General features: G+C 49.3%; 1 protein-coding gene across 1 annotated transcript in view; it reads left to right on the forward strand.

Annotated features, from left to right (window-relative positions):
* Positions 1–7,705, forward strand: part of USP12 (ubiquitin specific peptidase 12) — a 48,981-nt gene extending 41,276 nt beyond the window's left edge. Inside the window, exons 5-9 of the mRNA XM_084761814.1 lie at positions 46–122; positions 234–317; positions 4,668–4,865; positions 6,161–6,239; positions 7,456–7,705. Coding sequence (XP_084617940.1) covers positions 46–122; positions 234–317; positions 4,668–4,865; positions 6,161–6,239; positions 7,456–7,557 — 540 coding nt within the window. The 3' untranslated portion in view covers positions 7,558–7,705. The remainder of the gene's footprint in view (positions 1–45; positions 123–233; positions 318–4,667; positions 4,866–6,160; positions 6,240–7,455) is intronic.
* The last annotated feature ends 15,432 nt before the right edge of the window (positions 7,706–23,137 follow it).

Consider the following 23,137-nt stretch of genomic DNA (forward strand, 5'->3'; position numbering starts at 1 on the left):
CTGGAAACTGGCTTCCTGGTAATTGAAGTAACTCTGTATTTACAGATAAGCAGCAAAGATGAAGATTTTTTAGACCTTTCTGTTGACGTGGAACAAAACACATCAATCACTCACTGCTTAAGGTGTGTGTAAAATTATTTCTCTTGCAATTTAATACCTGCTTTTGGTTTTGGTATTTGTAAGTGAATTAGTAGTTTTCAAGTGTCCCTAAGTTCATTTTGTATTTTTCACAGAGGGTTTAGTAACACAGAGACCCTGTGCAGTGAATACAAATACTACTGTGAAGAGTGCCGAAGCAAACAGGAAGCACACAAACGGTAAGTCAGCGCCTCTTAGGGAAAATGGGACTGAGGGTTGTGTGCGTGTGTGTGTGTGCACATGCATGTGTGTGTGCTGGTGCTCATGCGTATGCAGTGGCACTACGCATGGAGAGCTGAGGACCATGGTCAGGACTCAGTTCTTCCACCATCTGAGCTCAGGTCTGCCCGCTTGTGTAGAGAGCACTTCAATCCACTGAACTATTTGCCAGCCTTTTTGGAAATTGTTTTAATGCTGCTTTGGCCATGGATGATGTGGGTATTGAGTGTTCCTTCATAGCTGTGTGTGTGGTGCTAGCATGTGTGGGCGTGCAGAGGTGGAGGAGGACATTGGACCTCGGGTTCTCCTGATGCCCTCGGCCTTAGTTTCCCTGGGGTCTGTCGCTAACCCAGCTCACTGTTGCGGCTAGCGACTACCTAGCGTGCCTCTGTGGTCCTCCTGCCTGTTCTCATGTTCCCACCCCCATTTGGTGTGTGTGTGCGCGCGTGCGTGCGTGTGTGCGTGCGTGCGTGCGTGCGTGCGTGCGTTAATTACAGGGTCTCACTATGTAGTCCTGGCTGCCTTAGAACTCCCTGTGCAAACCATGCTGGCCTTAAACTCAGAGATCCACCTGCCTCTGCCTCCTAAGTGCTGGGGTTAAAGGTGAGCGCCACCACACCTGGCTCTCGGTATTTTCTTTTTTTAAACACATGGGCAAGCATTCTTACCCACTGAGCTGTGTCTGCAGTCCCACAGTCTTACGTCCGCCCTCACAGTTAATTAAGGCCCAGTGAGACTTGTTTGATGAGCGATGCCCAGAACCACTCATTACACTTACGATTCGTGTCTCCAGTCTTTTGGCTCAGATGTCTTGGAAAGGAGTCTTGCAGATATGTGTCCTGTTAAGTGGCAAACAGTTGTGTTCCAGGTGTCTGCGTGTCCCTGTGCTGGTCATTTCCTAGGACTTGGTCCTTGGTATATAGTCATACTCATAGCTAAGATACCATGCAAAGACACAGAGGACAGAGCAAGGCCAGGCAGGCTTCCAGGAGGCCGTGCTCCAGCAGAGTGACACAGGACACTGAAGTTTCTGCCTGGTGACACCATCTCTGCAGGCTCCGTGCCCAGGAGTCGTGTCGAGTGCTTGTCACATAGGCATTCTCTGATACATTGCTCCAAACTCCAGGCCCTCGGGAAGGAAGTGGGATTCAGCAGTAACTGCACTGGTCACACAGTCTGAGCACAAGGGGTTAACTGATGTAGGCGGGACCTGAGGTCCAAATAGCTCCAGGAACCAAGCTTCCTGGGGTAGGCTGGCCATGCTGGGCCTCTGCAGTGACACTGCTGCTGCTGCCACCACCAAACTGATGGTTAAGACACTTGCTAGAGCCTGGATGCAGTGGTCCCCTCCTGTGATTCAGGTACTGGGAGGCAGAGGCAGGTGAATCTCTGAGTTTGAGGCCAGCCTGGTCTACAGAGTGAGTCCAGGACAGCCAAAGCTATCCTGTCTCCAAAAAAAGGGGGGGGGGGAAGGAAAAGGATATTTCCTAGAAATCTCATGTAAGCTGCACTTTGTTGCCCTGTTGTCATTTTTAAGTAGTGTAGAGATACTTAAAGATTACAAATACTTCATTTTTCATTAAACTGCACTGAGACGTTCCTGTTTGAGGGGGTTGTAATCCATCAGTGTTCCTGTTCCTGGTGCTCAGCTGGTGACTGCTCTGCCCAGTGCTTCAACGCACGCCCTGAGCTCAGTTGAGCTTCTTGCACTTGGAGCCAGCTGCTCCTGTGATGGGCCGTGCTCCTGTCGGTGGGGCAGGGATGGCATTTGGAAGCTAGGACTCTGAGCCCTTGCTGAACTGAGCAGAGGGTGTGTGTGGTCCTGTGTAAGTCTGCGTCTGCACCCGTCTATACTGAGAACCATGAATTTGGGGGTGGCTCCAGTTGCAGCTGACAGTATGGGCCTTGTTCCAGTGTCTCCTGTGTCTCCTGTGTGACCTTTGTAGTGCCCGTCTCCGATAGTGGAGATTAGCTCTGGTCTTCTTTATCTTTTTGGTTAGTACCCCTGTAAGTGGCCAGTCTTTCTTTCCCAGCCTGACCCTCTCCCATCCCTCCTGCTAATGCCCTCAGCTGGCTGTACTGTCTTTCCTCCCTTCCTTACATAAACTGCTCTTTCTTGGCCCCATTTAAAGTCTAGCTAGATTGCTCAGAAAAAGAAGAGGGGACAGCTGGGCGTGGTGGCGCACGCCTTTAACCCCAGCACTCGGAAGGCAGAGGCAGACAGATTGCTGTGAGTTCAAGGTCTACAAAGTGAATCCAGGACAGCCAAGGCTACACAGAGAAACCCTGTCTTTGGGGGGGGGAAAAGAAGAGTGGAAAAAAAGTAGAGATTGGGGCATCGAGCAGTACTAGGTCAAGGCCAGTGTGTAAAGTGCCAATGGAGGATTGAAGAGAACAATGTTAGCTTTGTGTTTAAAAGAATTGATTGTTGAAAGAGGACTGGAAAGCAGGTAACCCTGGGAGAAATAGCATTGAAGAAGAAAGCAAATACGATGTTAGACTGTTTCACAATTAAAAGCTGGACTCTGTAATTTGCAGGTTATTTTGTTCTATTCTAGAGTATATGGCATTGTTATTCTCACTGTGTTATTCTCACCGTGTTACTCTCACCATGTTACTCTCACCGTGTTATTCTCACCATGTTTTTCTCACCGTGTTATTCTCACCGTGTTATTCTCACCGTGTTACTCTCACCGTGTTATTCTCACCGTGTTATTCTCACCATGTTTTTCTCACCGTGTTATTCTCACCGTGTTATTCTCACCGTGTTACTCTCACCGTGTTATTCTCACCGTGTTATTCTCACCATGTTATTCTCACCATGTTATTCTCACTTAGTCTTTAATGCTGTTGGGGAGTTTTCTTGGGGAGATCACCTTTCAGCTCAGGTACTTAAGACAGACAGGGAATTCCAGCTTGGAATAGCATTGAGTTTGTTGGGGTGACTCCCTGGAGCATGGCTGACAACTTAGGAAAGCTACGTCTCTGGCTCTCCCTTCTCCCACAAAGGGTCTTCTCTTTCCCAGTGTAATTAGGGTGCTCTAAGGAAAGGAGCCAATAGGATTGGTGTTGAGTGTTTGCATTGGATTTAAGGTCCTGGGCTTGAGGTGGACCCCATCTCTGACACTGTCAGGGAAGCTGAGAGCAGAGATTAGGTCACTAGGTAAAACCTGCTCTTGCCGCCCTGCTAAATGGGCACAGCGATTTTAACTCACTGTAACCAGGCTCAAGCACATGTCTATCGATCAGTAGCAACCAAAACAACACATTTTGCCAGTGAGTAGGTCTGTTTATTCCTGTAGTGTAAAAGCCTGCGCTTTGGGATCCACCAAGCTCCTAGAAAGTGTTTTCTGTGTCCTGCTGCTTGTGGAAGTGTTTGCCCTGCAAAGCGTCACATGCGTGGGAAGTGGAGGTGACCGTGGTGCATGAGACTGAGCTCCATAGCCGGCTCGTTACTGTTGGAGGCATTACTGTGCTAGATGGATCAGGCTCTGTTGTGGCCGAGAAGCGAGCCTGTCTGTTGCGGATGCCGGCTGTAGCAGTGCACGCTGCTCAGTGTCTGCGTCTCTGATGCAAACCTTTGCTGGGCTCCAGGAAGCTGTCATGCCTCGGAGCTGCAGAATGTCAGCGGCAGGCCCTCTGGTGCAAGTTTGGCTTTGGGGTGTGCTGGGGGTCACTGGAGCTGCTGCTCAGCTCGTCATTGCCAGTGGGACAAATGACCGTCCTGCGGCTGTAAGAGGACTGGCTCTGTGGCCACCACGATGCTCTGCGTCTTCGCGGACCCTCTCCTCTGTGAGGCTTCTTCCCCCAGCACGGCACTGTGCACTCCTTAGCAGTGCCTGGGCCGGATGAGTTGGTGCTGTTGTCAGCGGTCTCTGCTGGTCATGACCCACTTCAGACTCAAATAAGATATCAGGGCCACAGTATAACATAAATATCAACAAGTAGATACGTCGTTAGCAAACACATGAGGTGCACTGAAATGAAGGGCAGCAGAAGCAGGTTCATTAAGAACGTATTCCAGGCAGGTGGCCGCAGCGCACACCTGCAGCCCCAGCACTCAGGAGGCAGAAGCAGATGGATCTCTGTGAGTTCGAGGCCAGCCTGATCTACAGAGGGAGGCCAGGGGCAGCCAGGGCTGGAGAGAGAATCACTGTCTTGGGGAAAAGAGAGAAAAGAGAATTTTTTTTCTAGAACGAAGTCAGATTTCAGCAGGGCCCAAACCATGGTTCCTATTGCAGCAGCTGAGTGGTTTAGTTTTAAGCTCACAGTGACTGTTCTCTGGGTTCTGTCTTTATCTTATTGTTCAGGATGAAAGTTAAGAAACTCCCCATGATCCTAGCTCTGCACCTGAAGAGATTTAAGTATATGGACCAGCTTCATCGCTACACAAAGCTTTCCTACCGAGTGGTGTTTCCCTTAGAACTTCGGCTGTTCAACACTTCAGGAGACGCAACTAACCCTGACAGGATGTACGACCTCGTTGCTGTTGTGGTTCACTGCGGAAGGTAATGGTGACTCTGGAGGGCGTGCTCGGGCCTTCATAGTGGGACGGACGGATAGACGCACGCACGCACGCACGCACGCACGCACGCAGGACTCTGTGTCTGGGAGGCCTGTCTTGTACATGTGTGCAGTGCCCTCAGAGGCCAAAAGAGGGCATCAGTGCCCTGGAGCTGGAGTTACAGGTGGTTGATAGCCACATGTAGGTGCTGGGAACTGAACCCACATCCTCTGCAAGAATAGCTAGTGCTCTTAACCCGTGAGCCACCCCACCCTTCTAAGACAAAGTCTTTGCTGTGAAGCCCAGGGTGGCCTGAAGCTCGGTCTCCCCGCCCTGTCTCGTGAGTGCTGGAACACCTAGCTAGACACAGACATTCTTCTTTGTTTTTTGTTTTGTTTTGTTTTGGTGGGGTTTTTTTTGTTGTTGTTGTTTTTTGGGGGTTTTTTTTTGGTTTTTTTGGTTTTTTTTTTTTTTTGTTTGTTTGTTTGTTTTTTGAGACAGGGTTTCTCTGTGTAGTCTTGCCTGTCCTGGACTCGATTTGTAGACCAGGCTGGCCTTGAACTCACAGTGATCCGCCTGCCTCTGCCTCCCAAGTGCTGGGATTAAAGGCGTGCGCCACCACGCCCAGCTCACTGACATTCTTCTTATTTCTCAAGAGCAGTCTGGTTTGAAATTAGCTTTTGAGCTAGGTATTTTATCACCCGTTCTTAAAACTGTTACTATTTTAAACCTATGCCTTTGTTTTTATTCCTGCTCAAGTCTTAGTCGGAGGCCCCATGTCTCAGCTGCTAGAGCTCGGCTTTCTCTTGGTTCCTTCACCTTTTTGTCTTGGTGTTGAAACAATGCTGCCTGAGTAGATTTTGCAAGGTAAACGGTTCCGAGTGTGGTCAGGTGTTCGGGCATCAGCAGCTGTGAGCAGCATTTAAGCGGCTGGCGTTGGACACTCCCACTCTCAGCATCCTTCCCTGTGTGCTCCCTGTGTGGATGATGCACATGCCTGCATCCCACTACTGCAGGGGATCGGCCCAGAGTCGTACACATGCCCTGGAAGTGCTGCACCACTGAGCCGTGCGCACACTGTTCCTCCCGAGGCTGAGAGTCACAGGAGGCTCACAGCTGCCTCTGACCCCAGCTCCTGGGCACCTGCACACGCATGCGCGCGCACACACACACACTCTCTCTCTCTCTCTCTCTCTCTCTCTCTCTTTTAATGTCTTTTTTCAAACTCTGACTTTCAGGACAAGAAGGTAATATAAGTACCATTTTTAAAATAAGCTTTCCTTTTCTCTTTTGTCCTAGTGGGCCCAATCGAGGCCATTATATTGCAATCGTTAAGAGTCATGACTTTTGGTTGTTATTTGATGACGACATTGTTGAAGTAAGTAGCTCCCTGATATCTTTGGAATTGTGTGTTTTTCCTCCTTTTCTCCTTTGTGGCTTCTCATTCGCAGGTGGCTGATGGGGAATTGTAGGCAGTTGATCAGGGCTTTCAGTTAGTCTGAATTCTCCTTCCTCCTAGAGTTTGAGCTGCCAGCCAGCCTTAAACAGCCCCGAGCAAAGAGGGGAGGATTCCACCACTGCCATGCTAGAAAAATGTTCCTTTTTCTAAAGATGTGTTGTGTTGCGCTATATAACAAATTACAGTTGTACTAGTTAGGATTTATTGTTGCGATGAAACACCAGCACCAAGGCACCTTATAAAAGAGTGTAGCTATGGTTTCAGAAGGCTAGAGTCCATGATGATGGCAGGAAGAGCTCACAAGGTGGTCGGCATGGAGAGAGAGCATGCCGGGAATGATGGGGGACGTGGGGGGCGTCGCCGCTGCTCCCTGCTGTGTGGAAACAGCAGTGGAGACGTGGCACTTCATTGGCTATTGAGTGTCACCATCTTGTACTGTCGTTTATTTAGTTAGTTAGTTTTTTTGACACAAGGTTTCTCTGTGTAGCCTTGGCTGTCCTGGACTCACTTTGTAGACCAGGCTCACAGGTTCCGAGTGTGGTCAGGTGTTCGGGCGTCAGCGCTTGAGCTCACAGCGATCCACCTGCCTCTGCCTCCCAAGTGCTGGGATTGCAGGCGTGCACTACCACGCCTTTATTAACAGATGCTCTCACCTTCCTTGACTCTGCATCAGGCTAGACTGTTAGGGTTTACCATTTTCACATGTCCAGGATAGCTGACAGTTAGCGTGCTTCGTGTGGTTCAGCCGAGACTTGGAGAGAGAGGTGCGGGCTCAGGGTAGCTGTTGTGTTGAGCTGTGCCTGTTGCTGCTCGAGTGTTCCCAGTGTGCCTGTTGTTGCTCGAGTGTTCCCAGTGTGCCTGTTGCTGCTCGAGTGTTCCCAGTGTGCCTGTTGTTGCTCGAGTGTTCCCAGTGTGCCTGTTGCTGCTCGAGTGTTCCCAGTGTGACTGTAGCTGCTCAAGTGTTCCAGTGTGCCTGTTGCTGCTCGAGTGTTCCCAGTGTGACTGTAGTGCCTCTCGTCAGCCGTGGCTGAGCACCGCAGGCCCCATTCCTAGTGACACTGGACACTGTTGGTCGTTGTACTTAAAGCATTGCTGTCAGAGCTGGAGGTGCTAATGTTTCTGTTCTACCTCACAGAAAATAGATGCACAAGCTATTGAAGAATTCTACGGGTTGACATCCGATATCTCCAAGAACTCGGAGTCTGGGTACATCCTGTTCTATCAGTCTCGGGACTGAAGGGGCCACAGTGGACGGAAGCTTCTGCGGCTTCTCTGGTTGCTTCGGAAAGGATAGCGCTGATGTTCAAGAAGACAGAGACACGCAGGACGCTCGGGGCAGTAGCTCACTTTGCGTACAATAAAGCAAAGACTATGGATTAACATGCCCTTCCGATCACAGTAGTTGAATTTTTTGCTCAGGAATCATGCTGTCCGTGCAGTTCCACACCAGGAAGTAGGATCAGAGAAACCAGCTCCTCTTGTACAGCAGCTGCGGCTGCCAACACATTTCCTCTAGTCCCCACACCAGCCATGAGTTCCCGGGAGGGCAGTGGGAGAACTGGGGTGTGCTAGGTTGATTGAGCACACTGCGCCCTGCGAGAGCGCGTGGGGTGTTTACGCTGTGGACAGGAGCGGTTGAGTGGTCTTTTCAGACATACTGGAAAGTTCCTTTGGGCCCAATCCTTGCAGTTGCCTTCCTGACGCCCAGAACCCACAGCCGCGGAGCCCAGTGTCAGGAAGTGAGATACTCTGCTTCTGTGGAGAAGCGTGTGGTGATACCACCGTGTATGCGCATGGAGGGGACGGTTGGTCAGGGCTGTGTTCTTGATTCCCCAGGGTGAAGACTGGCTTTGTAATGATCATTTTTCCTTATTTATTTTACTTAAACTGGTGGAGTCCAAGCGTTGTTTGCAGTGCTGACGACTCTGCCAGCAAATCCTTTTTGTCGGCAGAAGTAGTCCTGTTGTTTGTTTCTGTTTCTAAGGTGAACTGAAAATTCTAGCTGAAATCACTAAGATAATCATGAGATGATTGCAGTGAGCGAGGTCAGTACTGTCAGGAGGGACTGTCTGGCTGAGTGTTTGCTCTCGGTCACAGTTTGTCACTTTAAAAAAAAAAGCTTTAATTTCAGTAAAGTAGAAAGCTTCTCTTGGTAGAATGATAAAAGAAACCCCAGTGTGATGGATGGCGGCACACTGTCGTCCGGAACCCCAAAACCTGTCACAGCTTTGTTGTTTTAGTCTCTTTTTAGCCTTGGGAAGGACCCCTAGATCCACCAGCACCCCCACTGCCGGGTGCCAGGGAATAGCTGGAGCCTGTGAAGCCTCCCGCTCCTGACTCCACCCGACCCATCCCATTAGAACCATGTTGAGATGCTCACTTACAGTGTGGTCCCCGTGGCAGTTAAGCAACAGTACGGGGAGCCTCCACATGTGCCTGAGCATCAGGCAGTGTGGCTGTGGCTCAGTATAACCTGCAGAGTCACAGCGGTCAGTCCTGGGGTAGCCGGTCACTACATTTGTTCTTCATGCACTGGTGGTGGCCTGTTGACAAGCCCCCAATTTTCTAAAGTTATTTTACTAAAACTGTTGACTGAGAAGCAAACAGCAAAAAGAAATGTTTTTGTGCTGCTATGATTAACACTTATTTTCTGTACCTTCTAGCTCAGGAAATGACTTCATGTATTCATCCCATAAGCAGATTTGTAAGAGGGTCACTTAGCTAAGTGGGCTTCAGAGACAGATGTACTGGGAGGAAAATATGACCTTCGACACACTCATTTTTATAGTTTCTGAAGCCTTACCCTGGCTGGGTTTTGTTATCTGCCACCATTGCACAGAGAACCACAGTCGAGCGCGTGGAAGAGTCGGAGCCGTGGGAACACGTGCACGTGAGAGCGCAAACCAAACTGTTAGAGTTCAGAGCTGCGTTTTTTGCAGCTCTGTGCTCAGAGAGAAAGCATAAAATAGGGCTGAGTCCTTGAGGCTGCCTCAAGCAGCACTGACCTACTGTGCTGTTTGCTCGCACATGGTTTTCTGAACTTAAAACACAAGACAAGCCTGGTTAAGTTCCGGCCGCGTTGTTGGGCCCCCAGGCAGCCGGCCACTCCCGCTTGGCTCAGGTCTGCACTGCACCCTTTGCGGGGGAAGGACTAGCGCCTGTCGGCTCTAAATTTACTTTTATTCTTAGTGCAGATGGATCTAAGTGAAACATTTTGAATTTTATCAGAAACTCAGTAAACGTAAAAAACATACAGGGTTTGGGTTGGGGACTGAGGATAACAGGTATAGGATGTGAGAGGTGACCCACCCAGCACACCTTTCCAGGTGATTGTGGTTTGCCTGTGATTATGATGAGGAAGATGCAAGTTTTGGACAAGGCTAGTTATTGTAATTATGTACATGTTTGCTGGGGCAGCGGTCCCAAATTTTGTATATTAGAATAAAAGTTTCTATGAATTATCATAACTAAAAGTAAATATTCTAAGTTAAGCCCACTCTGAGTCGTGTGGCTGCTGTGAGCGATTTTGCCTTTAGAAGGTTACTTACAACAGCAGCCGGGTGGCTTCGGACAGGGCAAGGAAATATGCTATAGTGGCCTCGAGGCCTCAGCCATGTGTCGGCTTCTCTTTCCGTGATGGCCATAGGAAGACCTCACTGATAACATCCTCCCGGTCCTTCCTGTGAAGGTGTTTTCATTAAAGAGTCTCTGCTGAGGGATGTGGCTGGGAGGCCAGACGCTGGGGTCTGGGCTCCGTGAACTAACAGCGTGACCTTGGGCAGGTCGCTCAGCCTGTCTGCTTCAGTCTCCCTCCTGTGCGTGGGAGCAGCACCTACCTCACAGGGTTGTTGTGGGGATTAACTAAAGAGGAAGTCTGTAAAGCAGTATAAAGGTTCTCAAAGAAGGCACTATATGAATACAGAATAATACCTATTAAAGTTGACTTATTTGTGCTTGTTGGTTTTTAAGTATATATTTGTTCTTTTTTGCCCAGACTGTATTTGCAAGTAGACGCACACACTTTAGGAATTGGATTGGTCCTTTTGTTCTCCAGAGAGCCTAGAAAACCGCACAGGATAAAACAGCTCTCCTTACTGAGCACCCGTCTGCTGCGTGTTCTCTACGCCTCCCGAGTCCAGCATCTTAGGAGGAAGAAAGGTTTATTTGTCAGTTCATCGGCAGTTGGACCTGTGAGCTGGGCCTATGGCATGGTGGCACAGAGCGCCTGGGAGCAAAGAAAAAGAGGGCTCTAGGGCTTCACCAACTTGGACATCACACTCGGCCTTAGCTGCCGCCGCTGCCCCTGAAAGGCCACCTCCTTGGGCTTTGGGAAGCCCCAGTCCAGGCTGGCTTTTATGTGCTGGCTTCCCTTCAAGACAAACCCCTGGTTTGTATTTTGACACTGAAGATATGTATTCACTTATATGTGGACATTATCTGTACTTGATTTTTGTTTTATTTTTGTCAACTTGATACAAGCGAAAGTCATCGTAGAGCAGGGATCCTCATAGGAGAAAATGACTGTAAGGTCAGGCTACATACAAGGTTAATTTAAAAAAAAAAAATTAAACCTCCCATATACAAAGGACAGCCTTCACAATAGCCACAGATAACATAAAGTATCTTGGTGTAAGTTAGTCAAAGAGAAACTTCATGTCTGTAGAAAGAAATTGAAGAAGATACCAGAAGATGGAAAGATCTCCTATGCTCATAGATTAGTAGAATTAACAGTAAAAATGTTCCCAGAGACCAGTGTCTGTCTGTCCCTCCTGGCAGTGTAGCCTTTGCTCCTGTGATGTGCTCGGCACGTACTTGGACCCCAGTCCAAGTGACATGAGCTCTTCATGTGCGGTTGTCATCCCCGGTCTGCCCTTTGCTCTCCCACAGCCCTCTGTTCCTGGAACTGACCTCACATTCCCCAGAGCCCTGTCTGGAAGCCGACTTTGTCAGGGCTCTGAAACGCTCTAGGCAGCATGTGAGCCACACTGCAAGGACGACAAACCTGGGGTGATTGTGTTTTCATGTTGCACGTTGTCCATTTCACTGTGAGCAGATGAAGTCGCCCCTCAAAGCCCTTTGCACCAGTCAGTACACATCCTGTGTCTCCAAGTCCCTTCTGCCTGCCCCCCCAGCTTCTGAAGTAAGCATGTTTGAATGCTGGTCTCCGTAGCCCTGGATTGAGCATTTCAGGTCCTTTGATGTCAGTTATGACGTCATCATCTTCCAGATGATGTCCTTCCAGAAGTGGAGAACTTTACCAAAACAGTCAGCTGAGAGGATCACATGAGGCTCCAAGTAGTTACGACTTGGTACCCAAGTTCACAACCACAGCTGCCCTTGAAGAACTGTGTGTTCGCTGTGATGAAGGCCGTTCTGACCTTCGCAGGCCCAGTTAGTGCGGCTGCCAGTGCTGTCCACGGTAGACATGGCTCCTCGTGATGCAGCCGAAGGGGTCTTCGTAGCTTCATTTTCTCTGCCAGTTAAGAAATTAAAAGGCAGGAAAAGTCTCTAGTGCAGCAGGGGACCATGGAGAAATCTCGAACACTGAAGACAGGGAAAAGTGTGCTCTCCCCCCCCCCACCCGCTCCCACTCTCTCTCACTCTTGTTCTCTCTCATGCGCCCCCTTCCCCACGCACATGGGCGTGCATACATGTGCTGCCAAAGTTGTTTCTATATTTTAGGTGGGGGTGTGATGATGACCAAATGATGTGGAAAGTAAATGCAAAAAAGAAAGAAAAAAAATCGTGAGGGAGACTTCAGAGAATAGAACTACAGGTAAACAACAGCCCCCCCCCCCATGTATGTGTGTATGCCGTTCTTTAAACCATCCGTTGTGTTCTGAGCCTATTTATTCTTTGAATGGATAAAAATGTTAAAATCCTACTGTCTTAGTTATAACCACAGCAACCTGTAAAAGAAAGTGTTAACTTGGGCTTATAGATGGGGAGGGTTAGAGTCCGTGGTGGTGGTGGAGCAAGTGTGTGGTGGAGCAGTTGACTCAATCCTTGATCCATAAGAGGCAGAGAGGGGCACAGTGGGAATGGCAGGTGGCTTTTGGAACCTCAAAGCCCCATCTGCAGTGACCAATCTCCAATAAAGCCACCTCTAATCCTTCCCGAACTGTTCTACCAGCTGGGGACCAAGTATCCAACCGTCTGAGCCTATGGGAGCCATTTTCTTCCAAACCCGCCACACCCACTGAAAAGAAGGCCCACTTAACAGTGGCACGAACATGGTGATGTCAGTCTGTGCGCATTACAGTCTGTTCTCCATTCTAATTGACTAGTTAGAGCTAATTGTAAATTACATTAGCTTAACTTGATGTTATGCAGAGTGAGAGTTTGTGATGCTGTGCCAAAGTGGGCATCGGAAAGCTTTGCCCTGTATAGGGTGCTCCTGGGCTACAGTGTGGAGCGTGGCCTGTGGTGACCTTGGTGTGGAGCATGGCCTGTGGGGAGACTCAGATGGGACTTGGCTGTAAGATGACGGGGAGGGGCACTAGGGTGATTCCTTTATCTCCAGCTTCCCATTGAGGGAGATGGAAAAGGCTGAGATGCAGAAAGAGGACCACATCTGTGCCTGGGCTGGGTGGCTAGTGTTTGGTCACTCGTATTTGTTTCTGGTAAGCTGACCTTGCCTATCATTTCCTGAGACCGGGCATGCTAATGACATGATGGCACGCCATTCACTAGACTTGCCGTGTCTGGCCTGCACCAATTAGCCTCCGCCCTACTCGTGCCATGTACAAAGCTGTCCTGTGGGGACTTGAGGTTAGGCAGGGGTGAAGTGGCCTGCCAGGCTCCAGGGAAGACTGTGCTCTGGGTGTCTTCCCTTGCAAGGGCCACAAAGACTGTAGAATCTAGTTGGTGTCCGGCTGACAAAACCTAACCAGTACACCATGATTTCCCCATATTCTGCATACACAGGACAGTTAAAGTAAACAAGCAGTCTGGCTGCCTATTAGAACTGGTTTGAAACTTGGCCCCTCCTTACAGCTCAGCCTGTGTGTGCGGATGTTGTAAGAGGAAGGTAAATGCAGAAAAAGCCCTGGCCACATGTTGGACCTGGGTCGCCGTTTCTCCCAACCCCTCATTTCCTCATTAAACAGTTATGAGCCTCCCACGAAGAAGACGGGGTTGACCCTCGGGCTCATGGTTAGTTTCAATCCAGAACACCCCGAGACTGTCACAAACCTGGAGAGCCACTGTCAGCAGGGGTCAGCCAGCTGCGTTCCCAGGAGGCCTCTTAATTGACCTGCCCTGTGAACAACCACGTCCCCTGAACTAATGACCACTGAAGGCTCATGCTTTGTGGAAGGGAATTGTGTCAGGGTTCTCTAGGGGACAGAACACACGCGCACGCACGCACGCACGCACGCACACACACACATACACACACAGACCCTGGGTCCCCTGCAAGATTAACTGCTGAGCACTACTTAGTTCTTTACTTATGTAGTTGTGGAGGTGGAGAGACGTGCATTTGAGTCCAATGCGCACAGTGCCTGTGTGTGTGTGTGCTGGGGGGGCAGGGGGGAGGGAGGGGCTGGTGGTGGTTAGACTGGCTTACAGGCTGTGGTCCAGCTAGTCCAACAATGGCTGTGCATCCACAGGAGGTCCAAGAATCCACATCTTAGCTGGTCTTCAACACAGGGTGGAATCCCAAAGCAGTAGACGTCAGCCCCAGTGAAGGAGTGGACACAGTAGCGCAAGCAGAGCAAGTGAGCAAAACGAGAGCATCTCCCTTCTCCCACGTCCTTACCTAGGCTGCCCGCGGAAGGTGTGGGCCAACCTACAGGTGCGTCTTCCCATCTCAGAAGAGCCAGATTAGAAATGGGGTTCCCACCTCAAAACGGTTTATTAGGGAAAAAACCCTCCTTCACGGGTTTGCCCAGCCTTCTGGGTTTTAGGTTATTCCTGACATAGTCCGGTTGACAGATGAGGCTGGCCGTCACAGGGCTCAGCCTCCTAAACAGTGTGTGAGTTCATCAGTCACTAGGTGCTGCTGTGTTTGGCTAACTCAGCCAAGCCCTTTGATTTCCCTGCAGTAGCTACAGAATCAAAACTCTTATCGTGTGACTGTTAGTGACAAGGCCATCCATCCCGTGTGGAAACAAGATGGAGCCAGTCTCTCGGCCAGCCCTTTTAGGGTGGCGCTGTGGACCCTTGTTCCCTAGGAAGCCACTTCTGCAGTTACTGGATGTGTCTCACTTCCGTGTTCTGGATGTGACTCTCATCAGATTCGGGCATTGCAACTAGTCTTCAAAACCAGGGTCAAAAGGAGTTTAATAGGGGGAGGTACTGCTGTCCCGAGGATTAAAAATAAGCAGAGGATGGAATTATTACATAATCAATTACATTGGCTACTTGATTAAAAATGAAAATGCGATTTAGCCCGGAATTATCCTCTGGTTTGCTGTTCTCCAAAATTAGATTACAGTAAGAAGGGAGCAAAGCCTCCTGCACACAGGCAGCTCTTCTGACACCACAATTCTCTGGGGGAGTGGGCTTCTGGTGAGGTTTTTTTTTATTCATGAAATATCCGCGGGGAAAGTACTGGTGATGATTCCAACGCTGAATCGTAGCTCCTTTGCCCACCGAAGGTTGTCTGAAGACAAGACAGCCTGAGGACAAAGCTTGGAGCTTCGCCGTCAGGCACTGACTTCCCTGTCTAAACAGCTGTGTAAATTTCACCAAGTCACTTAGCCCCATCCAGTCCGTTTGAAATAACACGAAACCTGAGGGGCGGGAGCTGCTTTGCAGGGTGGTTTTTAGGCTGTTCAGATAGTGCATGTAAAAGACGTGGTGACTCGCGCCTGTCATCACGGCACTTGGATGGCTGAGGCGGGAGAGCTGCCTTGAGTTGGAGGCCAGGCTGGGCTACAGGCTGAGACCCTGCTCAGAATGAAACAGTGGGGCGTTCATGTGTGCTTAATACACCCACAGCCTCAGTGTGCAGCTAGCCGATAGCGAAGACACTTAGTGTATCACAGATCAGGACACCTTTGGGGTTCATCTGCAGAGTAGAAGGCCTCTTTCTTCATCCTGGCAAAAGAAACACATAAAACCAGTGGTTCTCAATTCTCAGCACGTAAGAGAATCTTCTGGGTGCTTTTGAAAAGACCGTTGTCCCGGCATTGCTTGTAAGCTCTGATTTTTAACTCATCTGTTTTGTTTGTTTCTTTTTTGTTTGTCTAGACAGGGTTTCTCTGTGTAGCCCTGGCTGTCCTGGAACTCACTCTGTAGACCAGGCTGGCCTGGAACTCACAAAGATCTGCCTGCCTCTGCCTCCCGAGTGCTGGGATTACAGACATGTGCCACCACACTTGGCTACAACAAGTACTCTTAACTACTGAGCTCTAGTTTTTAAAATTGTATGTATGTGTGGAGGGTATGTGCACGTGAGCGCAGTACTGACAGAGGCCAGCAGAGGGCGTCAGGTCTCCTGGCTCTGGAGTTACAGGGAGTTGCGAATCACTAGACACACTATGAGCAAAAGCTTTAGCATTCACTCCAAGACCTGGGATGACAAGGATGGTGGGATCTTAATGCCAAAGTGGGATGCTTTTGAGAGTCATGGACGTGTCGGTAAGTTGTCTGCTAAAAGACAGCTGTAAGCCAAGGCTGTCTTGGGCAAAGAGGGATACATAGAGTATCCCAGGATAGACTGTTCCAGAAACATCTCTAATGAAAAGCCAGGTTCTCCCACACCCATCCCATCAGGAGTGTGCCCGAACCACCTGCCCCTTCTTGTCTTTCCCCAAAAGCACCGTACAGAGCACCCCCAAGAGCCTCCTGGTCGTCGGTGAGGGCAGAGAAGAGCACTGAACCATTCACGTCAACTTCCTGTGGGAAGTAGCAAGGTGGGGAAGAAGCAGGAGGAGGAAGAAGCCGTTTCCTGCTTTGGCGGCCTCCCACTCTACCAGCCTTTTCCTTCAGGTCCAGACTGCGCGGGGAGCCTTGCAGGTGTTCTGCTGAAATCTGACATAAGGGAAAATCTCCAAGGCTACCTTCATGCTATGGTGCGGAGACTGGAGTGAGAGCACACAGACAGCTGTGCCTCTGTGTGTGGTGTCTTAGGGATGGGCACAAGATCACTAAAGAGACGCCAGCACAGTGTGTGGACATCAGAGGGACCTGGGATGGACTGTGAAGTAGCCAGAGCCTGAACCCTCTAGTGAGCTACCTTCTTGTAGTCAGACGAGAGAGAGAGAGAGAGAGAGAGAGAGAGAGAGAGAGAGAGAGAGAGAGAGAGAGAGAGAGAGAGAAGGAGGAGGAGGAGGAGGAGGAGGAGGAGGAGGTGTGGAGTGAGGATTCCATTGCAAGGCTGGCATGGGGCTGGCACAACCTGCTGTCAATGTCCTTCCGTGTGCAATGCCACTGAGCTCCAAGCATATGTGGCCTTGTGACTCACCTCTTCCTCCGGTTGCCTATGGCTACGCAGGAGCGATGTCACAGGCACCTGGGCATAGTCGCAGCGATGGCTCCCACTTCTGCTCAGCTTCATACCTCACCAGCAAGCGCATGCGTCACCTCTTCAGCTCTCCAGCAACAAAACCCAGCCGTCTGCTCCCACTGAACAGTTAGTCTGTTATTTACGGCGTGGTTCTGTTGTCTTCGATACGGCTTCAGGCTTTCCTTTCTTGTTAAGGTTTCATATGGCCCACGTGCGGTCTCGCTGGCTGTTTCTTCCACTGCTCTCGGCTCAGGTCTCGGGCAGTTGGATGCAGTTGAGTGATGCTGTTGTTTAGTTCACCTGCGTCCTTACTGCTTTCTTTGCTGGTTCTCTTTCTCCCAGTGAGGAGAACGTTGAACACTCCAGGTGTCTTTGTGGATTCTTTCATGGCTCCGTCTAAGGGGCTCGTGCTAGACTGAATGAGCTAGCTGAGCCGTCTTATGCCTCCACTTAGTTTTGCCAGTTTTTTTTTTCCCTCATTGCATTTGAAGCTCTGTCTTTGGACACATACTGTTACGGAAACGCAGCCACTGGCTCGTGCCATCCCCAGAAGAGCCTGCACTGTACAGCCCCTCGGGCTCTTACGCTCCTTGGTTTGGAGGGGGTGGTACAGACATCCCATTTAGCACTAGGTACTCAACAGTCATGGGTTTTTAAGCTTTTAAAAAATCCATTTAATTTCTGTTTCATCATCATTCAGTTTTCCAGTAAACCAGTAAAACTAATAAAAACAACAGAATTACTTTGACAAGATTTTTGTAAGGTTAAATATGAACACACAGTACATGTTGAGTAAACACTAGCTGGCATTGCTAATACTGGATGTCTAGAATTGGGAATAAAGAGGTTTGGCTTCTCGTTCTGTGCTGAAGTGTAATGCAGTGGTTCACAGTAAGCTCGGAAGCTCTAATGGCTTCTGCTGAGAGAGACTGCACTGGTGTGAGGTGCAAGAGAGGATCCGATCTGTGGCACCCACGCCACGGCGGTACTGAGTCAAAGGCGAGGGACTGTGGATTTAACACACACACACATACACACACTCACAATAACACAGCAGGTCCTTTTTGCTAAGAGAGTAGCGGCAGCGGTAGCTTTTATTCAGTGTTCAAAGAGCCTTCTTATAGGTAGCAAAACAGGAACGCCACTCACAGGTGAAACCCCTCAAGAGGTGATTACGCACAGGAGAAAAAGTCCTGAGGAGGGGAGGATGCATTCTCAGAGAGGTAAACATGACTAGCTAACCAACATAAACATGGACACGGAAGCTGCTAGAAACAGCACATGAAACAGCAAGACAGGCAGGCAGCCCAGTCGGGCCTGGTTCCTACACCAATCCCTTGGCACTGAGCTGAATGGGGCGCCCAGACGGTATTCCTCTGCTGCTGTCACTGGTTCTGAGCGGGCTTACAGTAACAGGCATGAATTCCCTCCGTTGGAGTGAGCCTCGGGTCTACTCGGAGTGTAGCAAATGTCCCCCGGAACAGCCGTGCCGCTATTGCACCTGTAAGCATACCTTGCCGGGTGGGTTGTGGTATAGCGTGCGGCAGCACCCACAGCTGAGTGACCAATGCTGAGAGCTGCACTAATCTGTCTTTGGTGTGAACGTAAATACTTAGGGGGCAGTTTGATGGACACGGCATGCCCATTTAGTGAAACAGCAGTGGTAGCTTCGTCACTAGGGCTGACTTTTCTCTCCCAGCTGTCCGAAAAATGCCTGGCACTTTTTGACACTATGAACTCTATCTGTGGTGGGTTTGAGTAAGAATGGACCCTACAGGCTTCCATAGGTGTGGCCTAGTTGGAGTAGGTAGGTGTGGTCCTGCTGGAGGAAGTGTGGCACTACACTAGGGATGGGGGCCAGGCCCTGCCTCTTTCTCAGGGTGCCTGAGGATCAGGATGTAAAGCTTTCAGGTACCTCAGACCACCATGATCCTCACCGAGATGATATTGGGCTAAGCATCTGAAACTAAGCAAGCCCCCATTAAATGCTTTCTTTTCTTTTTCTAAGAGTTGCCTCTGTACAGCAACAGAACTGTAACTAAAACACTATCCAGCAAGGAGGAAACCTCCAGATTAGTCCCAGCTTGATTTCTTGACAGTCTACAACCAAAGCATACGGTTCTTCGGCAGGAGGGTTGGTCTTATTGCCTACTTCCGGAGTGCAACCAGGGCAGTACCCGTGTTATTTTGGGAACTTCAGAGACCTTGCTGACCACTTACAAGGAGGGGCCCACCTAAAGCCTACCCCCGCCCTTTTTTTTTTTTAAAAAAAGATAAATTTATTATATAGTGTTCTGCGTGCATGTAACACCTGCACACCAGAAGAGGGCACCAGATCTCATTATAGATGGTTGTGAGCCACCATGTGGTTGCTGGGAATTGAACTCAGGACCTTTGGAAGAGTAGCCGGTGCTCTTACCCTCTGAGCCATCTCTCCAGCCCCTACCCCCCTTTTTGAGATAGGGTCTTGTTCTTTTGCCCAGATTGGCCTTGGCTTTCATGGTCCTTCTGCCTCCATCTCTCGAGCCTTAAAATGACAGGTGTAAGGTCGCCGGCTGTCACACACAGCTGTAGAGTGGCCCTGGGAGGAGGGAGCCAATATAGAACTGACTAAAGCCTCATGCGGTAGCCGGCTTTATCCAGAGCCTCAGACGATTTAGACTCTGAGGGTTAAGAAAAATATTACATGGGTAAAGTTCTCATTAGTTCGAGTTGTATACAGCCACAAGGACAAGGTGCACACAGCAGAAATATATTCTTCCATAGAGGGTGTAAAGGACAGTCTGTCTCAGCATTCAGTTGAGTAACACCAGCAAGCAGTACCGAGCAATCCTGGGAGGAGCCGAGAAGTCCATCTCAAGGACAATTCCAACCCCACGCTCTGAAGATGCGGAGGTCACACGGCTCTTGGATTTTGAGAATGTTCTTACATTCAGAATTCTCACTCACTCCATTCCTGGCCTGAGTTCCGACACTGTGCTGGCTACTTTTTTCTTTTCTTTTCTTTTCTTTTCTTTCTTTTTTTTTTTTTTTAAATATTTATTTTATTTTATGTGCATTTGGTGTTTTGTCAGGTTCCCTGGACGTGGAGTTACAGACCCGTATGGAGCGGTCATGTGGTGCTGGGAATTGAACTCGGGTCCTCTGGAAGAGTAGTCAATACTCTTAACCGCTGAGCCATCTCTCTAGCCCCATTCTTTTCTTTTTTAATAAATGAGAAACCCACAGCCTTTGAGTCACTGTTCCCTTTCGCATAATAAGCATTTTTACTGTGAGATCAGCAAACTCTGTCACTGGTCCGGGCATATGAAAATGGGACACAGAGCCCACTTCCTCTTCCAGGAGCTCACTTCCTCTTCCAGGAGCCCATTTCCTCTTCCAAGACTTCTTTCTGTGCTTTGGTCTCAAATCTGATGCGGTCCATAAAGATGTTGATGTTTAGTAAAGTGTGTTTTGGGAAAGAGAACCTGGGTCTCCTGAGCCTCATCAAAGCCACATCTCTGCTCAAGAACCTCTGTTCTCTTTCAAATTGTCTCCTGTCTGTCTGTGTTTGTCTGTCTGTCTGTCTATCTCTCTCTCTCTCTCCCTCTCAGCATTCTCCCATTTCCCGTCACTGAGTGACACTTGAAGTCACTGGCGCACACAGTAACCCTGAGGCCTCCTATACTTCTTGCATTTACTTGGCTGTTAACAACCTTATCTTTCTTGACACTGATCAAGCGCCCAAGCCTCTTAGCTGGTACAAACCAACAAGCCATTTTAGCCTTGTGTGATAAACTGAGAGCCTCCCACGGGGCGGGAGGGGGGGTGGTGTGTGCTTTACAAATGACAGAGCAAGACAGCATGTCCAGGCCTGAGGGTGACAGCCGGGAGGTGGCTTTCCCAGACGCTTATGAAACAGAAAAGAGCTGAAAAACAAGTTGTGAGAGTTCATAGGCCAATTAAACAGACGGTTTCACCTCATCCCTAGATGGCTTTCCCAGGGCTGTTAAGAAGGAGCTGTGGTTTCGTGGGTCACGTGCTTCCCCAGACACAAGGTGCGTGAGAAGGTCTGGAGAGCAGGGGCCCGTGCTTGCCTTCAGCATAGCCTCGGTGACCGTGAGCCAGGCGTCAGGGAGCCGTCCTTGGCGCCAGTAAGTTACACATTCGTACTTCCTGCCTCCTAACGCCCTCCACAGTGGTCCTCGTCGTCACAAACGACAGGGTTTGCCCTTTGTCTGAGTCCACCATGAGTACCTTACATAACACGGTATCTGTCTGTGCACTGGGAGGCACTTAGGTGGGTTCGCTATGTCCAGCCTCATCTTCGACCCACGACATAACCTCACCGCCTCCCCTCTTGCTCACCCAGGCAGAAGCTTCACTCATCGACTCTTTCAAAGAACCAACTTTGATTACATTGATTCTCTCTTTAGGTTTCTGTTTTCGATTTCTTTCTCCCCACCCCCTACCCTCTTTGGTTTCTCAAGACAGGGTTTCTCTGTGTAGCCTTGGCTGTCCTAGACTCACTTTGTAGACCAGGCTGGCCTCGAACTCACAGTGATCCACCTGCCTCTGCCTCCCGAGTGCTTGGGATTAAAGGCGTGCCCCACCACGCCCAGCTCCATTTCATTTGTATTCTGATCTGTTTCTTTCTGTTAACTTTGGGCTTGTCTTGACTTTCTTTAATATCTTTGGGAAGAAACCTAGATTCGTGACTTGAGTCGCTGTTGTCTTTTTCTCCCTCTTCCGTACATATACAGCTAAGCAAATTGGCTAGTTTTTGGTTTTGGTTTTCTTGCCAACTTCACACAAGCTAAAGGTTATCTGAGAAGAGGGGGCATCAAAGGACAAAGGAAAAACATGTGTCCATAAGATTGGTCTGTGGGCAAGTCTGTGGGACATTTTCTTGCTTCGTGATGGATGCAGAAGGGTCCATCCTGCTGGAGGCGGTGCCACCCCAGGGCAGGTGGCCCCGGATGGCATGAGAAAGCTGAGTGAGTGAGCCATCGGCAGGCAGCCGGTAAGCAGCAGTCTTCCAGCTGTCTGCTGTAGCTCCTGCTTGACTTCCTTCTGTGATGGGCTATAAACTGTAAGACGACGGAAGAAACCCTTTCCTCCTGACGCTGCGTTTGGTCCTGGTGTTTTGTCACAGCAATAGAACCCCTGACTAACACAAAAAGTATACGAACTTTCAAATTGTTGGTTATTGGCCATTCCAGTGGCTGATCTTAAATTCTCTGTGCTTGCTGGGAACAGATGCAGTGTCCCTTAAGTTTTGACATCTCCCTTGCCCACCCCCACCCCACCCCACCCCCAACCCCCGCCTGCACTAAAACACGGTCCACGATCTCGTCTGGAGAACGCACTGCGTGCACTGGAACGTGTGGCTCTTCTGTCCTGGGAGGTAGTTGTTTTCAAAGTGTTTTTATGTCTTGGCTGAGATTCTGTCTGATTGTCCTGTCAGTGGCTACGAAAGCAGAATTGCACCTTCCAACTTATAGCTGGCCTGCCTTTCCCCCTGAGAGCCGTTTGTCAGCTTTTCAGTGTGTATTTGGAGCTCTGCTGTAGATGTGTGGGCATTTTTCAATCGCTGCACATCCCTGACAGCCGATGGCATTCTCTTTATTGAAAATGGTAGATTTCCTTTGCTTTGTATTGCTATTAAAAAGCTTTTTATTTTTTATTTTTTGCCTGGCGTATATATATGTATATATATATTTTTTCCTGGTCTTTTCTTGTACCACATTTGTGCTTGTAAGTCCCAACAGTGCTTCTTATTCTGTTTCCTAAGTTAGTTTTACAATCTGCCTCTTAGGCAGTTTTTCTTTGTTTGAGACAGGGTTTCTCTGTGTAGCTTTGGTTGTCCTGGAACTCACTACCAAGACCGAGTGCTGGGATAAAAGATGTGCATCACTGAGCCCAGGTGTATCATTTAAATTTGCATATTGATACTTTTGTTTTTGTTTTTGTTTTTGTTTTTGGTTTCTCTGTGTAGTCTTGGCTGTCCTGGAGTCCCTTTGTAGACCAGGCTGGCCTCGAACTCAGCATCCACCTGCCTCTGCCTCTCGAGTGCTGGGATTAAATGTGTGCGCTGCCACCATCCGGCTGCATATTGATACTTAAAACTAGGTTTTTCCGTTCATCACTGGTGTTCTTGGGATGGGTGTGTGTGTATTTAAAATGAACTCAGTCTACCGAGTTGACTTAACTCGGGTACTTCTCTGCACTTCCTCCTGTTTGCTTGCTCTCCTCATCCGATGTTTTCTGCCTGGTGCCCTTCCTGCTATTCCTGTCAGGGGCAGCGGATCTCTGTTGAGTCTCTGCTCCCTTACACTCAGATACTAGATCATTAGTGAAATTGGGAAATGCTATGGACTCT

This window comes from Acomys minous (genome assembly GCF_964271855.1).
Source record: "Acomys minous genome assembly, chromosome: 16".
In the NCBI taxonomy this organism is placed as follows: domain Eukaryota; kingdom Metazoa; phylum Chordata; class Mammalia; order Rodentia; family Muridae; genus Acomys; species Acomys minous.